Source organism: Marmota flaviventris, chromosome 4 (assembly GCF_047511675.1).
Source record: "Marmota flaviventris isolate mMarFla1 chromosome 4, mMarFla1.hap1, whole genome shotgun sequence".
Lineage (NCBI taxonomy): Eukaryota > Metazoa > Chordata > Mammalia > Rodentia > Sciuridae > Marmota > Marmota flaviventris.
In genome coordinates this window covers 25417270-25433872 of record NC_092501.1, presented here as the reverse complement: position 1 = coordinate 25433872, position 16603 = coordinate 25417270, and the positions used below count along the sequence as shown (strand labels likewise).

Sequence of the window (16603 nt, the reverse complement as noted above, 5' to 3'; positions counted from 1 at the left end):
TCCTGGGTGGCTGGGATTACAGGTCTGCACCACCAAGGCCAGCTTGTTCTCCAGCATCTGGCCAACCTGATTCCATCATTTGGTTAGAACTAGAATAGAGGGTGAAAATGGGGCACAGGTGGGTATTCCGCCTTCCTCCTGTGCTAGAGGCAGCAGCAACACCCCGTCTTCCCAGGTATCCCTAGCAGGATTAAGATCACCTGGCCCTGAGAGAAGGTAGGCCCCAAAGCAGGAGGGGAAGGGAGTAGGCGGCTTTCAGCACTCCCTGGCTGACTACTGTCTCTGGCCAGTGTCCTTCTCCTTCCTGCACTCAGTAGAGACACAAGCCCAGTGGCCTCTGATGTGGGTCAGGGGAAATGAGACCCATCCACCAGCTAGGGGGCATTGCCACTTCCTTTGCTAGGCCTGGGCTGGACTTCCCTTCTCTTTCCCCTTCAGAGGGCCCTGAGACCCTGACACTAAACAGAGATATTCCATAGGGTCCAGGGTAGAAGTGCTGCCAGGGAGACTCTGGAATTATACAGGAAAAAGGAAGGGGCTAAGTTCCACCCCCATCCCCTAGTGGACAGGAGGCAGCTCCTTCCCTCTCTGGAAAGGAACTCCTGGAGGGGGATGGGGAAAGGGCTCCCACTTACCTGTAGGGTGGGAGTGGAGCAGCCCCATTTCTATCCTCCCAGGGAAATTGCGCTGGGAACCTAGAGCTGCCTCTTTCTTACCCCTCACCTGAACCCCCTAATCTGTTACTTATAGGTTTGGTCATTAAGAAGTAGTTGAGCAGGGAGACCACGATACAAGGTGTGTGGAGTAAGTGGGGATCTGGATTGTCAGATATCCTGGGTACTGAGACAATAAGAGTGGCCTAAACTCTGAGGTGCACCTGGGGGACGATGGGTATAGGGCAGCCAGCAGACAAGAGTGTGAGGCCGGTTGTTACAGTGTAGGCAAGTAGGCTTAATGTTTCTGAAGGACACCCTGGCTGCTTTGTCTTTATGACAGGCCCTCTCCATTGTTTGGGGCCTCCAGGAGGCCCAGCCTTTGCTGTGCAGTAGATTGGGTGTAGGTGTAAGCATGAAGGGCTCCCAGGTGTATGCTGGTATGTGCATGAGCGCATGAGTGCCTCTCTGTCCCTGCCCTCATCCAAGCTGTTTTTATTATCAGTCTGTCCCCTAGGCTGACAGCAGATCCCTGTGTGTTGAGCCTGGGTGAGGGACTTGCCAAAAAGGAAGGGCTCCTGAGTCATATTCTTCGAGGTTCTGTGCTATGCCATTGAAAGGCAGAGCCAATTAGGGGAGAGCCATAGGCTTCCCCAGCTGAGAACAAGAGCCTCGACACCTCCTGTACCCCACATCCATGTGCTTGTTTCTAGGGTAGCTACCTATACAAAGTGGGGTGTGACTGAAGTGTCTCCATGACCTTGGTTTTTCCACATGGAAAAGGGGTTGGGGGCATGAGGAAGGGTTTGTTGGCAGCTTGTCTTTTTTTTTTTTAATTTTTTTTTTTTTAGATGTTAATGGACCTTTTATTCATTTATTTATATGTGGTGCTGAGGATCGAACCCAGTGCCTCACATATGCTAGGCAAGCACTCTACCACTGAGCCACAACCCTAGCCCCTGGTAGCTTGTCTGTGAAGCCAACTGGGTGTGATGGAGAGTGCAGGAGTCATGGGGTAAAACTCAAGGGTTACTCTGAGGCCCCCACAGAGGAAAAAAGAGAGTTGCTTCTTGTTGAGTGGACATTACTGTGAGTGAGGGCAATTGCTCAGAGCTGCATGGCAAATCTTACTTTGTGTGCAGAACCCCTGGGTTTATTCAGTAAATATGTCCTGCATTTACCGGGTGGTATTCAGGTCTTTCTGAGGCCTGGCTATGAAGGCAGGTAAGAAAGAGCAGTGATGCCCTGTTCTTAAGAGGCTGTGAGTCTTGTAAAGTAGCCACATGTAACTAGTGGCAACTTTGCTATACAGTACAGTTATAGAGGGAGGGGAGAGGGTGACAGCCCTACTACATGACCAGGACAGGGAAGGACCTACAAAAAGTCAGAGCAGCGGGCACAGAAAGATTCCAAGAATTGGTCCTTGAAGGAGAGAGGAGATGCCAGAATTCAGGGAGCTAAAGTGTGAGAGCGTTGGGGACAGGATGTCAGCTCACCTGGCTGAAAGAGTCAGACATAAAAGAGACTTCATTAGCTTGCCAAAGTATTTGAAAGGAGAGGTCCTTGAGGGTTCTTGAGCAAGGGTTTGAAAAGGCATGTGGTGGGACAGGAAGAGGAGGATTGTGAACGCCAGAAATTAAGAGCTTCAGTCTTAGGAGCCATGGTCTCCTTTCTGTCTGGATCCCACTGGGGCTGAGGGAACTGGCAGGGACTCCAGAGGTCTCGTTCTCAGGCTCCAGAGCAAGGGAGGGAGGCTGGCGCCATGCCCTCTAGGGCCTGTGTAAGGTGAAGTCTTTGGACTGACCAGAGGAGTCCTGCATGACCTCAGAAAGGCTATTTGATCCCCTGCATCTCAGGATACTCACCTGTAAGATGGTGCTCCCCGGAGAGAGGCAGCTTGGCTAGAATAAGAACAGACCCTGCTGCCAGAGCACCTGGGCTGTGCCACTTTTTGGCTGTATGATTTTGGACAAATACTTAACTTCTTTGGGCCTTGATTTCCTCTTCTGTGAAATGAGGGTCATAATAGCACTTAACCTCCTAGCATGGTTGGTATGATTAGATAAGTAAAAGTGCTGTCCGCTGCCTGCCTTCAGAAAGCTCAGGGTTTAACTATGTGTGGCTGTTGCAGGTTTCCCCTTGCTGGTCATGGGCTGGGCCCCCCAGGGCTTCGTGAGCACCGGGAAGGGCTGGCTGGCAGAGGTTTTAGGCCTCTCTGAGTCCATTGTACAGAGAGAAGGATAGTGCTCAGCCACCCTTGGTAACGGTTGGAGTGACAGCCCCTCTGATGTCTCTACCCCAAATATCCCTGCAGAAGATGCTGATGAAGCAGCAGGACCGGCTGGAGGAACGAGAGCAAGACATTGAGGACCAGCTGTACAAGCTTGAGTCAGACAAGCGCCTGGTGGAGGTAGCAAAGCTGGAGCTGGGGATGGTGGCTGGGGGTAGCACATACTCAGGATCTGGGGCAAGTTCCTTATGTAGGGCATGTTGGGTGACTCTGTGCCTGAGACCTACTGTTTCGTGGGTGGCTGGTACAAAGCTCAGTGATGCCAGTGGGGAGTTGGCAGGTTGGACCTTACCATTGGGATCCAAGGGTCTTGCTGTCCCTGTACTCACCTGGCTCCCTACTCTTGTCCCCACCCCACAGGAGAAAGTGAGCCAGCTGAAGGAGGAGGTGCGGCTGCAGTATGAGAAGCTGCACCAGCTGCTGGATGAAGACCTGCGGCAAACAGTAGAGGTGCTGGACAAGGCCCAGGCCAAGTTCTGCAGCGAGAACGCGGCGCAGGCGCTGCACCTTGGGGAGCGCATGCAGGAGGCCAAGAAGCTGCTGGGCTCCCTGCAGCTGCTCTTCGATAAGACAGAGGATGTCAGCTTCATGAAGGTGGGCTGCTGGAAGCCAGGTCTCCTCCCAAACGGGTTTGCAAATTTCTGCTCCCCCAACCTGTCCTCCAAGTATTTTCACATGCCCCTGCCTCTGGAGTCAGGCTGCCTGTTTGTTCTTCCAGCTTTGTGACACTGGGTTCAACAAAGGTCATAAATGAGGGAATAAGGTACAGGGAGTGTGTGCACCTTATTCCCTCACCTATGAAATGAGGCTAAAAATACAAGTCCTCAATCCAGGCATCGTGGTGCATGTCTATAATCCCATCGGCTCCGGAGGCTGAGGTAGGAGGATCATGAGTTCAAAGCCAGCCTCAGCAATGGTGAGGTGCTTAGCAGCTCAGGGAGACCCAGCCCCTACGTAAAATACAAAATAGGGCTGGGATGCGGTGCAGTGGCCAAGTACCCCTGAGTTCAATTCCTAGTACCACCCCCAGCCCCCCCAAAAAATAGACTAGAACTAATGTTGGGCAGTTTGTGGCCTTTCTGTATATCATTTGGTATGAAAATTCAACTGTTAAGGACTGGAGCTGGAGTTCAGCGGTGGAGCACTTGCCTGGCATGTGTGAGGCACTGGGTTTGATCCTCAACACCACATATAAACAAATAAATAAATAAAGGTCCATCAATAACTAATAAAAGTATTTTAAAAAACAACCATTTTGCTGCATAAGTATCAGTGGATTGGATTGTGGTGTCCTATTGGGGTAATATGTAATATATGATTCGGGAACCATTTTCCTTCTAAAATCCCAAACACTCCAAATTCAACATCTGGCCCCAGAAACTTTAGATAAAAGGTCAAAGGCTTATGGAGGCAACCTTGCAGAGATGAAATAATGGATGTATAGAAAGCCCTTATAATGGCGTAGGTCACATAGCAAGTGCTCAATAAATGTAGCTTTTTTTTTTTTTTTTTGCAGGAGAGTGGAAGGGTACCAGGGATTGAACTCAGGGACACTCAACCACTAAACCACATCCCCAGCCCTGTTTTGTATTTTATCAGAGACAGATCTCACTGAGTTGCTTCTACCCCGCTAAATTGCTGAGGCTGACTTTAAACTCATGATCCTCCTTCCTCAGCCTCCCGAGCTACCGGGATTACAAGGCATGGGCCACCATGTCTGGCCTAAATGTAGCTTTTTTATCTCCAAAAATGGTGACACTCCCCATGTTACACCCTGCCTGGGGAAAGGGAGAGGGGGGCAGTTTCCTCCTTGCCTTTTCCACTGACTGTCCCTTTTCTCTCCCTCTAGAACACCAAGTCTGTGAAAATCCTAATGGACAGGTGAGTGGATGGCCCCTGGCCCTAAAGGAAACACATCTGGGGGAGGACAAGGAGGGCCAGGCCCACAGGGGGGAGGTAGGGCGGGCTCAGCGGTGATACCTCCTCACAGCAGATGCCCCGTCCACTGCCCCCAGGACCCAGACCTGCACGGGCAGCAGCCTTTCTCCCCCTAAGATCGGCCACCTGAACTCCAAGCTCTTCCTGAACGAGGTGGCCAAGAAGGAGAAGCAGCTGCGGAAGATGCTAGAAGGTGAGGGTGAGGTCCTCCTTTGAAGGGAGAGAGCCCTTTGGGCAGGGGTAAATGCCAGAGCCAGTGTGGTCTAGGAAGATAGACCTTTCTTCATATCCTGGCTTGGCCACTTTTTCTACCTGTGGGACCTTGGGCAAGTGACCTGAGCCTCAGTTTCTTTAACTGGGAAATGAGAATACTAGTAGTCTGTACCTCCTAACGGAGAAGCCAGCTTGAAGGAAGATGTTACATGTTTGATCCCACAGATGTACAAGGTCCCCAGGGGAAAGGAGACCTGGGTTGCTTGGGCTGGGAGCTTTGGCGACTTTTGCCCCAAACTCTCCACAGGGCCTTTCAGCACACCGGTGCCCTTCCTGCAGAGCGTCCCTCTGTATCCTTGTGGCGTGAGCAGCTCTGGGGCGGAAAAGCGCAAGCACTCAGCGGCCTTCCCCGAGGCCAGTTTCCTAGAGACGCCATCCGGCCCTGTGGGCGGCCAGTACGGGGCAGCAGGCACAGCCAGCGGCGAGGGCCAGTCTGGGCAGCCCCTAGGGCCCTGCAGTTCTACGCAGCACTTGGTGGCTCTGCCGGGCGGTGCCCAGCCAGTGCACTCAAGTCCCGTGTTCCCCCCATCGCAGTATCCCAATGGCTCCGCCGCCCAGCAGCCCATGCTCCCCCAGTATGGCGGCCGCAAGATTCTCGTCTGTTCTGTGGACAATTGTTACTGTTCTTCCGTGGCCAACCATGGCGGCCACCAGCCCTACCCCCGCTCCGGCCACTTCCCCTGGACAGTGCCCTCACAGGAGTACTCACACCCGCTTCCGCCCACACCCTCCGTCCCCCAGTCCCTTCCAGGCCTGGCGGTCAGAGACTGGCTCGACGCCTCCCAGCAGCCAGGCCACCAGGATTTCTACAGGGTGTATGGGCAGCCGTCCACCAAACACTACGTGACGAGCTAACGCCACGCAGGCTGGGCGCTGGGGACCCTTCCCCCCAACCCCGATGGCTCCGGAATTATGCACCCAGAGACCTGCCCTTCTCTACCTTCCTCTCCCCTTCTTGTTCCATTCCCCCAGGTCTTTTCTTTCTTTTTGGATTTTATTTTGTTTGGGGCTTTGTTTTTGATTTTTTTTTTTTTTTTTTTTTTAATGAATCTCCTGGATGGAGGCAACAGTGGGAGCTGGCATTGGTTGGGCCACAGGTGGCCCTGGAGTTGAGAAAGTGTCTCTTGAGGCGCTGAGTTCTCTCTCTGTCTCTTTTTTCTTCCACTTCCTCCCCTTCATACCCCCAGGCTGGAAGGACCCTCAGTTTCCCCTAAAGCCTTGGGGGATCCAGTTCTCCTCACTCTCCCTGGGAAGAAGGCCCATGCCCACAGGCCTGTTTCTCTTCCCTCTTGTATTTTCTTTGGGGCCATTCAATCACTGATGGAGCAAGGAATGACCTATAGATTGTGGAACTTTTGTTTTTTTAAATTTTTTTAAACCAAGAATGATTTCTCCTGCTTCCTTCTCCTCACCATCTTCCCGACGGAGTTCAAAGGCCACTTCTCAAGCAGCTTTTGGCACCTTCAGCCTCAGAGTGGAATCTTTTAAAGACAGGAGCCCCATGTCCAGGAAAGGGGAAAAGGAACTTTGCCAATGATAGTGACCACAGCAAAAGCAAATAATAATAATATTAATAATAATAAAAGAGAAATAAATAATAAAATAAAAAACAATAGCACAGCTCTTGTCGAGGTCAGTGGAGGAGGAGGGGCTGCCCCAATGGGTCCTTGCCTGGATTTTGACACAGCAACTTCCTATAGTGAGCACTTTGTATGAATCTTGGACTTCCTGTTCTCAAGGCGCAGGTATTTATTCTGTAATCTGTCTAGAGCACACACCGAAATTCAACCTTCTAATAAACATGATGGCGCAGTCCTGCTCCCTGCCTTGCCTCTTACCCACCATCACCCTCTAGGCCTGGGATCATCAGGCATTGATGTGAGGAAGGGCTGGGCCCTCGAAGGACAAAAATCCCTGCCCTCCTTCCCTGGATTCTCCCCTTCTGGGTCTAGAGGATTCCAGGCCTGTGAATGTCAGTTTCTCAAGCTGACTAACCACATCTACTCTTGACCTTGGGTTCATTTGACAAATATTTGCCAAAGGCCTCCCAGGCCCAGCCCCATGCTACATGGCATGGGTCCTGGCATCTCTTTGAGCTTCTGCCAGTGTGCTTTTAACAAGGACAGATGAAGGAGAAATACCTCAGAGTCTTGAAAAGTTTACCTCTTTTGGTCTACAAATATTTATTGAGCACATAATATGTGTCAGGCACTGTACACGGCTGTAAGCTTAGAGGCAGAACAGACCTTGTCCTTGGAACTGATCTAGCTGGGCCTGGGACCCTATAGGGAAAGGAACCATTGACAGATTTCCTTAAAGTCCCAAACAAATTGAGAGCCCAGGAATTTGCATTCCTGACTTCTGGTGATTACGATGCACCCTGGGGTTTGAGAAGTGCTGCCAAGAGTGGCTGGCTAGGGTCCTTCCTATTGCATGTCACTGAGACCCCTGGGGTATAGGGGGGTAGAACACCAAGGCCCTCCTCTTGCATGGATCTATCCTAAGTGAGCCCATACCATCCTTCCATATTAGTAGGAGTTGCAACCTTTGATGGTTTCTAATTCTCTCTCCCCTTGTCTGGGTAGAACCAGGAAGGCTAGGACAAAGGGGAGCCTGTCCTGTGGTCTAAGCCTTGCTGGCCCCTAATCACCCCTCCTTTCAGAAGAATAAAGGACCAGGTGGGAAGAGGTGGTCAGGGTCTGCCCCCTGGTCTGTTGGTCTGACTAAATCAAACCAGAGTCCAATGCCCCTACACTCTTGGAAGCAGGTGACCCCAGGTAAGGAGGCTGGACCCCTGCTTCCTTGTTGCCCCATCTCAGTCTTACAGGCAGCCAGAGCCAGGAGCTGAGCCAGATGACAATAGCTGGCTTTGCCTTTCTCAGCCCTTGCACCTGTTTGGGGCTAAAGGGAATGGGCAGGTGGCTGGAGCCCAGGGTGGAAGGATGCCTGGGGGCAGGTGCTGGTGGACACACAGGCATTGACTCACACATGCTCCTGTCTCACTGTTCCTTTTTCCCGGAGCCCTCAACTTCCCCCATGCCAGGAGTTGGGAGCCAAAACAGAAAGCTGCCCAACTTCTTTCCCACTTGGCCTAGTTTTGTTTTGGCAGATGGGAGGGGTCCTTTCTCTAGGCACATCAATCAGGGTGGGATGGGCTCCAGCCCCCCTCACCCCCCACCTTCCAGCCCACCCCAGACAATTACTCAGGCACACAGCTGGAAGCGAGGCCACTGACTTGGGCAGCCAGGGAAGCAGGAAAATGCTAACCCCATCCAGCTGTCCCCAGCTACCCAGCTGTCCCTGGCTTTGTAGGAGCAGCTGTCGCCCACCTCCCAAAAGAGTCGGGTAGAGGAGGCCTAGAAAAAGCTGGAGCTGCCCCAGGACACAGGCCCACTCAGGAAGGCAGCCAAAGAGCCTTCCCTTCGCTGACCCAGGCGGAGGGCCCCGATCCCCTGCCTCCCCCGCACACCAGCTAGCCGGGCCCTCCCGCCAGCGCATCCTCCGCTTCCCCCGAAAGGTCATCGAGCCTCCCCTTTTCCGGGAAGGGCTGGGGAGTCGACCGCCTCTCCCCGCCCCTCAGACCGGGGACAATGGCTCCTGTAGCCCAGATGTGCGGAACCCGCTAGAAGGCCACCGCCGGGGGTTTCCTCCTGCCACCCCCGCGGCCCGCTCTTTCATGTCGCGATCCTCCCCAGGCCCAGCCTGCAGCCAGCAGCTGGGCCCGCTCCCGCCCGGTCCCTCAGCCTCTCTCCCAGCTGTCTTTGGGGTGGGGCCGGGCAGCTGGGGAACAGCTGCTAGGACGGGGGCGGGGGCCCTGCAACTGCCGGAAACAGTACCCGCGCCCAGGGGAGGCCGGAGGAAGGGCGAGGCCTGGGGGACAGTGGGATCTTCCGCCTCCTCGCCCAGCGCTTCTGACCTGGGAGGTCCCAGATGAAAGCCCCCTCCGAAGTTCAGAGGGCACCGCAGGGGCGGGCGGGAACCCAGGGCAGCCCTGGCCCTCCGCTGAGTCAGCACCCAAGTCCCCTCGCTGCAACATTCTAACCTCTCTTTAGAGTTCTTCCCAGGCCTGTTGGCACCCACCCACTCATCCAGTCATTGTCATCATGCCCCACCTCAGACACCTTCTCTTCCATCTGAAGGTGGGGGAAGCGGTGATTAGCAACTTCAGGACCGCACCCAGTCCCCTGGGAATTCCCTACCCCACCTCCGCATCCTGTAAACTGTGGGGGTCTGTTGGGCTGGTTAAATCAAACCAGAGTCCGGTGCCCCTACACTCTTGAAGTAGATGGCCCCAGGTAAGGGGTCTCGAATTGCAGGTCAGCATCTGGGACCTGGCCTTCCCTAAAGAACTCCCTGAGTACAAATAGAGGTCAGCGGGCGACAAGGTGAAGGGAGGCCGAACCAGGATTCTCAGGTTTCCTTGGGCAGACCTTACAACCTTTTATCCCCTCTTGTTAAGTCAGAGTCTCTCTCTGGTTTTGAAGAGCGCTTCCTTGGAATTGCTTTAGAAACAGTGACCTCCAGAAGCTGGAATCCTGGTACTGGTTCTAGAATACCTTCTTTGAGTTAAGGAGGCCAAGAGTGAAATATTGGGCATTTTTAGATCACTTCTGCCCTATACTCGGTGCAGAAATGCTGGGGCGAGGGCTAAGATTCTAGAATTTTCTTTGGAGGCTTGGGGTTAGAGATGGGAAACAGACAAGGGTGTAGAGCAGAGGCAGCTACAGTTGAGGGGTGAGAAGGGATAGCCCTAGACTAGGAAGGGGGCTCGCTCCAAGAACATTCATTTCTTCCTTCAGCTTCTTTCTCCAATGCTCTACCTTCCATTGCCACCCAAAAGCCTTTCTTTCCCCCCAGGGCAAGTTGTATTGTCTCTACCAGAATTCCTTCAGTGACAGCTAGCCGTCAGTCCCAAGACATCTTTTCCACAGTGTAAGTTCCAAATAACAAGTAGAAGTCAGATGAATAGTGCTCTCATGAGTGAGGGAAGCCTTCAGAGCCCAGGGCTACTTCCTTGAACATCTTCTGACCCTGGCACTTAGGATGCAAGGACCTAGCTATGGACTTTTTCTGGAGTTCTGCACTGAGGGTCTTTGAATGTTTTCTCCACGGGACCAGTTTTCTTTAATTGCTGTGTGGATAATTTCTCTCAGCTGCAGCAAACTGGGATATTTATGAGTTCTCCTTGCACTAGATCTTCAGTAATTGGGTCTTCCTTGAGAGAAGACCCATCTGCTCAGGGCCTTGGATTCTTTTTCGTTTCCTTTTTTTTTTTTTCCCTTTGGTGGATCTGGGGATTAGACCTGTGGCCTCACACACACCAGGCAAGCTGCAGTCTTATTTTTCTTTAAATTTTTTCCTTTCTTTCTTTCTTTTTTTCTAGTTGTAGATGGACACAATACCTTTATTTTACTTATTCGTTTCTATGTGGTGCTGAGGTTTGAACCCAGTGCCTTACATGTGCCAGGCAAGCGCTTTACCACTCAGCCACAACCCCAGTGGCCCAGTCCTATTTTTCATTACTTACATTGAGGCAAGAAGGGGGAGATATATAGGACAGTGTGCAGCTTATAGAATGGGGGGGTTAGGGTGGCATAGGTAACATCTCAGAATTGCAGGTCAGAAGTGGAATCTGAGCTGGAGATATGGCTCAGTGGCAGAGTACTTGCCTAGCATTTAATGAGGTGCTGGGTTCAATCCCAGCATCACCACTCACCAAAATAAATTAATAATAATAATAATGGAATGGGGAAGAGTTTCCAAGAACTGAGTGGTGAGGATGGTGTGGACTTCTGGTCCTCTTGGAAAAAAAAAAATGGCAGTGAATCATTTTTAACATATGGATGGTCTGGCTGCCTAGTTGTGAATCAAATGTTACAGGGCTGAAGTTGTGGCTCAGTGGTAGAGCACTCACCTAGCATGAATGAGGCACTGGGTTCGATCCTCAGTACCACATAAAAATAAAGTAACGATATTGTGTCCACCTACAACTAAAAAATAAACATTAAAAATATGTTGTTACAGACACTGTTTATGTATGTGTGTGCCTGCTGCAGGACATTGAGCAGGAGGGACCAAGAATGCAAATGGACACTCAAGACCTAACAGCCACACTAAATGCTATCCCCCCGACTACTCTCACTCTCCAGGCTCCATCCACCAAACCATATCCTTAAAGTCAGTCCTCCAACAACCCGGGCAGTTCCATGCCCCAGTGACCTTGGAGTAGCTGACCTCTCTGCCTAGCCTCAAAGTCTTACCTCTTCCTTGCAGCCTGCAAAGGGTGGTTGAGGAGAAATGAGATGATCCCTTGAATGCCAGTTCTGGTGCTGGCACAGCTAGCTTTCAGGCATCGGGAGCTATTGCAGGGTTATGTTCCCTTGGGACAACCATATTCCTAGGCACTTCACTCCCTCACTTGGTATTTTAACCTATGTGATTTCTATGTGAGGTTACTAGCTGCACAGCTTTCAAGTCCAACTGGGCTTGTGAGTCCCTGGGGCACATGGAATACTAGTCATCTTTCATGTTTCAGTCTAGCACAGTGCCTGATTCATTCATTCACTCATTCATTAATGCAACAAGTACTTATTGAGATCCTTTTAGTGCTGGCATTGCTTTAATGTTGGCACAATGTCACCAAACAGTCTGCCCTGTGATAGCTAATAGTCAAGCAAGGAAGAGACAGAGGACAACATTAAATTTGAGTTTGTAAAAAGTGTTACAAAGGAAAATAAAGCAGGGAAAGAGGGATAGGGAATGTCAGAAGGGGTGAGGGGCATAGAAGTTGTTGGGGTATTTTTTTGTATGTATGCTGGAGATTGAACCCAGGGCTTCACAGTTAAGGACTCTACCACTGACCTATACTGCTATCCCTTTATTCTTTTTTTTTTTTTTTTCTATTACCAGGGATTGAACCAAGGGGCTCTTAACCACTGAGCCACAACCCCAGCCCTTATCCTCTTTTTTAATTTTTTTTTTTTTTGATACCGGGGATTGAACTCAGGGGCCCTCAACCACTGAGCTACATCTCCAGCCCTATTTAGAGACAGGGTCTCACTGAGTTGCTTAGCGCCTCCCCATTGCTGAGGTTGGCTTTGAAACTACCATCCTCCTGTCCCAGCCTCCCAAGCCACTGGGATTACAGGTGTGTGCCACTGCGTCAGGCCTCTTTTTTATTTTTTGAGACACGATCTCCCTAAACTGCCCAGGATGTCCTGAACTTGTCATCCCCCTGCTGGTGGCCTGTAATCTAGCAATTCTGGAGGCTGAGGCAGGAGGACTGCAAGTTGGAGCCCAGCCTCAGCAATTAGTGAGGCCCTAAGTATTTAGCAAGACCCTGTCTCAAAATAAAACATTAAAAGGGAGGGAGCTGAGGATGTGGTTCAGTTTCTAAATTTAATTCCCAGTACCAGAGAGAGACAGAGAGGGAAAGAGAGAATGAACGAACCAAGTAACTGGGATTACAGGCATGCCCACTACACCCAGCCATTGAAATTTTTATATGGGGAGGTAGTTAGGGAAGACTTGGCTGAAATGGTGACTTTGAGCAGTGAAACCTCGAGAATGTGAGTGGGTAGCATAATGAATTCCACTGTTATGTACAGTTATAAGGCATTTAATGAAGGAAAAAAAAAAAGAATGAGAGGGGCAAGATCTGGTGATATTTGGAGCAAGAGTATTCCAGGCAGAGGGAACAAGCACAGAGACCTCAGGCAGAGGGTGATCATTTTAGGAAAAGTCAGAGGGCACTTGTGGCTGGAAAGAGTGAGTAGGGAACAGAGTAATGGGTGCTGAGATGAGGGAGGCAGGGAGGAGAGGGTGCTAGTATGCAGCACTCTTTAAGCACTTCAGCTGGGCTCAAGAGAGATTTACTAAAACTGGGTGCGGTGGCCCATGCCTGTGATCCCAATGACTCAGGAGGCTGAGGCAGAAGGATCGCAACTTTGGAGCCACGCTGGACAATTTAGCAAAAATCTGTCTCAAAACAAAAATTAAAAGTGTTGGGGCTGGGGATGTGGCTCAAGCGGTAGCGCGCTCACCTGGCATGCGTGCGGCCGGGGTTCAATCCTCAGCACCACATACAAAAAAACAAGGATGTTGTGTCCGCCGAAAACTAAAAAATAAATATTAAAAAATTCATTCTCTCTCTCTCTCTTAAAATAAATAAATAAATAAATAAATAAAAGTGTTGGGGGCGTAGCTCAGCGATATAGCATCCCTGGGAACATAAGGAAGGAAGGAAGGAAGGAGGGAAGGAAGGAAGGAGGGAAGGAAGGAAGGAAGGGAAAAAGGAGAAAAAGAGGAAGAAGAGATACTTGTTGAATGAATAAATGACAAATGACTAGGCCGGTCAGGGCTCTAACCCTTTCATGGGGTGCCCTGTACTAGAGGGTCTTGGGCCATCTTCCTAGGGCCTTGAATATGCTGGAAAGGAGAGGTAAGAGAAGTACAAAGTCAAAGGCAGACATTCAGGGAGTCTTGGAGGGGCCGTGAGAATTTCTTATCTGAAGCGCAGGGTCTGTGTGAAGTCCATGGTCCGTGTGAAGTCCATGGTCCAAACGTCTATTAAAAAGGGCCGGGGTGGGGCTGGCTCAGTGGTAGAGCACTTGCCTAGAAGCACTGGGTTCCTCTGCACCACGTAAAAATAAATAAATAAAATGTATTGTGTCTATCTACAACTAAAAAAGAATTAAAAAAAAAAAGCCTATTAAAAAAGGGCTGTGATCAGATCAGAGGGGTCTTGAAGGTCAGGACAAATATTTTGTGCAGGAGCTTTCCATAGCAGCAGGGCCTCCGAAGGGGCTCGGGCAGGCAGACTGCATTTTAGCACAATGACTCTGGCCTTCAAAGGGAGGAGTGGCCAGGCAGCCAGAGACAAGGTGTGGGGTGGGGAGGGGGCAAGGTCCATGTGAACTACAGGAATGTTGGGGCACAGGAAGGACTGGGACCAAGGCCTGGGAGCCTGGATCCCGCCATGTCCTTCCCTGTCCACCAGCCCTGGGCCCACAGTCAGCAGAAAATCCTGGCTCCAAGGAGGAGGAGGTGCAGAGCCAGAAGCTGCTGAGGGAGCTCGGGCAGCAAGATGCCATTGTGCGTCGGCAATCAAGAGGCTTCAGAGGAAATCAAAAGCACCAACTGGGGAAATGATGTGTGCACACTCTTTCTCTCTCTCTCTCAAACATACACACAAACTTCTGCCTCCAAAATGGGTCAAGTGAAGGCTGTGGGCGTGGGTTGGGGAGGGAGAATGGGAGAGGGGGTGCCAGGAGGCCCCAGAGCAGCCTGGGTCCTTGTGCCCACTCACCCTCCTGGCACTGGGGATGGCAGCAGCTGCAGGGTGGGGTGGGACGTGAGGATAAATATACACCTCCCCATGCATATGGATAATGCACGCAGCTGCCCCGCTTGCCTAGTGTTCATTAGGACCAACTGTTTCAGGAGCAGTGCAGGCGGGCGGGAGGGGGTGATGTGCCCATTCACAAACTCAGGGTAGGGGGGCTGCCTGCAGCTGTGTAGACACCTCCCCCTGCCTGGATCAGCATCCCGGCTCCTCAATGCCCCTTCCTCCCTCTCTTCTCCCAACTCACGGCTCTGCCAGATCTGGAGTCTTTAGGGTAGGAAAGGGGGTTGGGGAGTGAGTCAGGATGAAATCTGGGCTGAACCCCCCCATGCCATAGGAACTGGCAAAGTGAGGGGACACTTAGGCTGGTTTGGGTCCCTTAGCCCCACAATGGGCTCTTGCTGACAAACCAAAGCTTCTTATCCCCTTCTTTCCAAAAGCCATCTGCAGCATCCAGGCAGGAAAACTGCTTTGGCCCTGTTATCTGGAAGCTCTAGGAGAGCCCCATGCATAGTCCGAAGGCTTCTCTGTGCCCCGGACAGAATTCGAGGGGGTTGGGGGCTGGTATGCAGCTGATGCTGGCTTCAACCTCCAGAGCACGTGTCCTGGTGGGACTGGGGACTGGGTTGAGGGAGGGTGCTGAGATCCAGGCCCAAGGAGGGGTCTGGCTGGTGTACTAGGTGAGGCCGTCACCAAGAGTATGACTGTGCAGCTTGTGCCCTATACAAGGGTACTGGTCTGAGGCTCCTGTGGATAGCAGCAGGCTTTGCAAACTCCCCCATGTGGGTCAGAGGACCAGGAGACAGGCCTCTGCCTCAGGGAGCTTGCCTCCCACTCAGAGAAACCGCAAGGACAAAGGCAGTGTGTCTGTCCTGAAGTCTGCTCTCTCTTCCCCTCCAGTAGTCTCGGTGGGCTGTGGGGCTGCTGCTCCAGGGTCCGGGTCAGGGACTGCTAAACCCCAAGCAGGAAGGGTGCAGCAGCCTCCCCACCTGGCAGCATTTCTTCTCTTCTCTTTTCTTTCTTCTTCTTTTTTTGGTCCCTTTTTCTTTAAGGTACTGAGAATTGAGTCCTGGGTACTTTACTACTGAGCCCCACTTCCAGCCCTTTATCTATCTCTCTATCTATTTATTTTGTGGTGCTGGGAATCGAACCCAACTGAGCTATATCCCCAGCCCCCTTTTTTACTTTTTATTTTCAGACAGGGTCTCAGGGGGGCGTGGTGGCACATGCCTGTAATCCTAGTGGCTCTGGAGGCTGAGACAGGAGTTCAAAGCCAGCCTCAGCCATGGAGAGGTGCTAAGCAACTCAGTGAGACCCTGTCTCTAAATAAAATACAAAATAGGGGCCTGGGGTTGTGGCTCAGTGGTAGAGTGCTTACCTAGCAAGTGTGAGGCACTGCGTTCCATTCTCAGCACCACATATAAATAAGTAAATAAAATAAAGGTCCATCAATAACTAATAAAAATATAGTAAAAAAAAATAGGACTGGGGGATGTGACACAGTGATTAAGTGCCCCTGAGTTCAATCCTTGATACCCCCCCGACCCCCCCCCCCAAAAAAAAAAAAAAAAAAAAGCCTAGGGTAGAGGCCTCAGACAGGGTTTTGCTAAATTGACTAGGGCCTAAATTGCTGAGGCTGGCCTTGAATTTGATCCTTTTGCCTCAGCCTCCCAAATCACTGGGATCACAGGCTTGTGCCACCACCATGCTGGCTTCCAGCCTTTCTTTTGTTGGAAAGGTGGGGCTGGGTTCCCTCTGCCCTTTTTTTTTTTTTTTTTTTTTTTGTGGTGTTGGGGATTGAACTCAAGGCCTTGTGAGGCAAGCACTCTACCAACTGAGCTATATCCCCAGCACCCTCCTGCCTTCCCTTCTGCTGGTGATCTCCAGGGCAGCAGTCAATTCTGGAACCCAGAGGAAGGGTCCCATGGACCCTGGAAAAGGTGGATGGCAAAGAGCATCCCTGTGTCCTAGAGCCCCCTTCACCTGCATCTCCAGCAGCTGAAGCCCCACCTGTTAGGACTGCCAGAGCTAGTGGAGAGAAATGGGCTTTGAGTTAGGGAGTCAGCAGGAACCCCAGCCAAGCTACTTCCTAGCTTCTCCACAACT

At 51.4% G+C, this 16603-nt stretch overlaps 1 protein-coding gene across 1 annotated transcript in view; it reads left to right on the top strand.

Moving 5' to 3' along the window:
* Window positions 1-6966, top strand: part of Trim8 (tripartite motif containing 8) — a 14253-nt gene extending 7287 nt beyond the window's left edge. Inside the window, exons 2-6 of the mRNA XM_027930091.2 lie at window positions 2968-3063; window positions 3304-3537; window positions 4793-4824; window positions 4959-5074; window positions 5402-6966. Of these exons, the coding sequence (XP_027785892.2) occupies window positions 2968-3063; window positions 3304-3537; window positions 4793-4824; window positions 4959-5074; window positions 5402-6009 (1086 nt within the window). The 3' untranslated portion in view covers window positions 6010-6966. The remainder of the gene's footprint in view (window positions 1-2967; window positions 3064-3303; window positions 3538-4792; window positions 4825-4958; window positions 5075-5401) is intronic.
* The last annotated feature ends 9637 nt before the right edge of the window (window positions 6967-16603 follow it).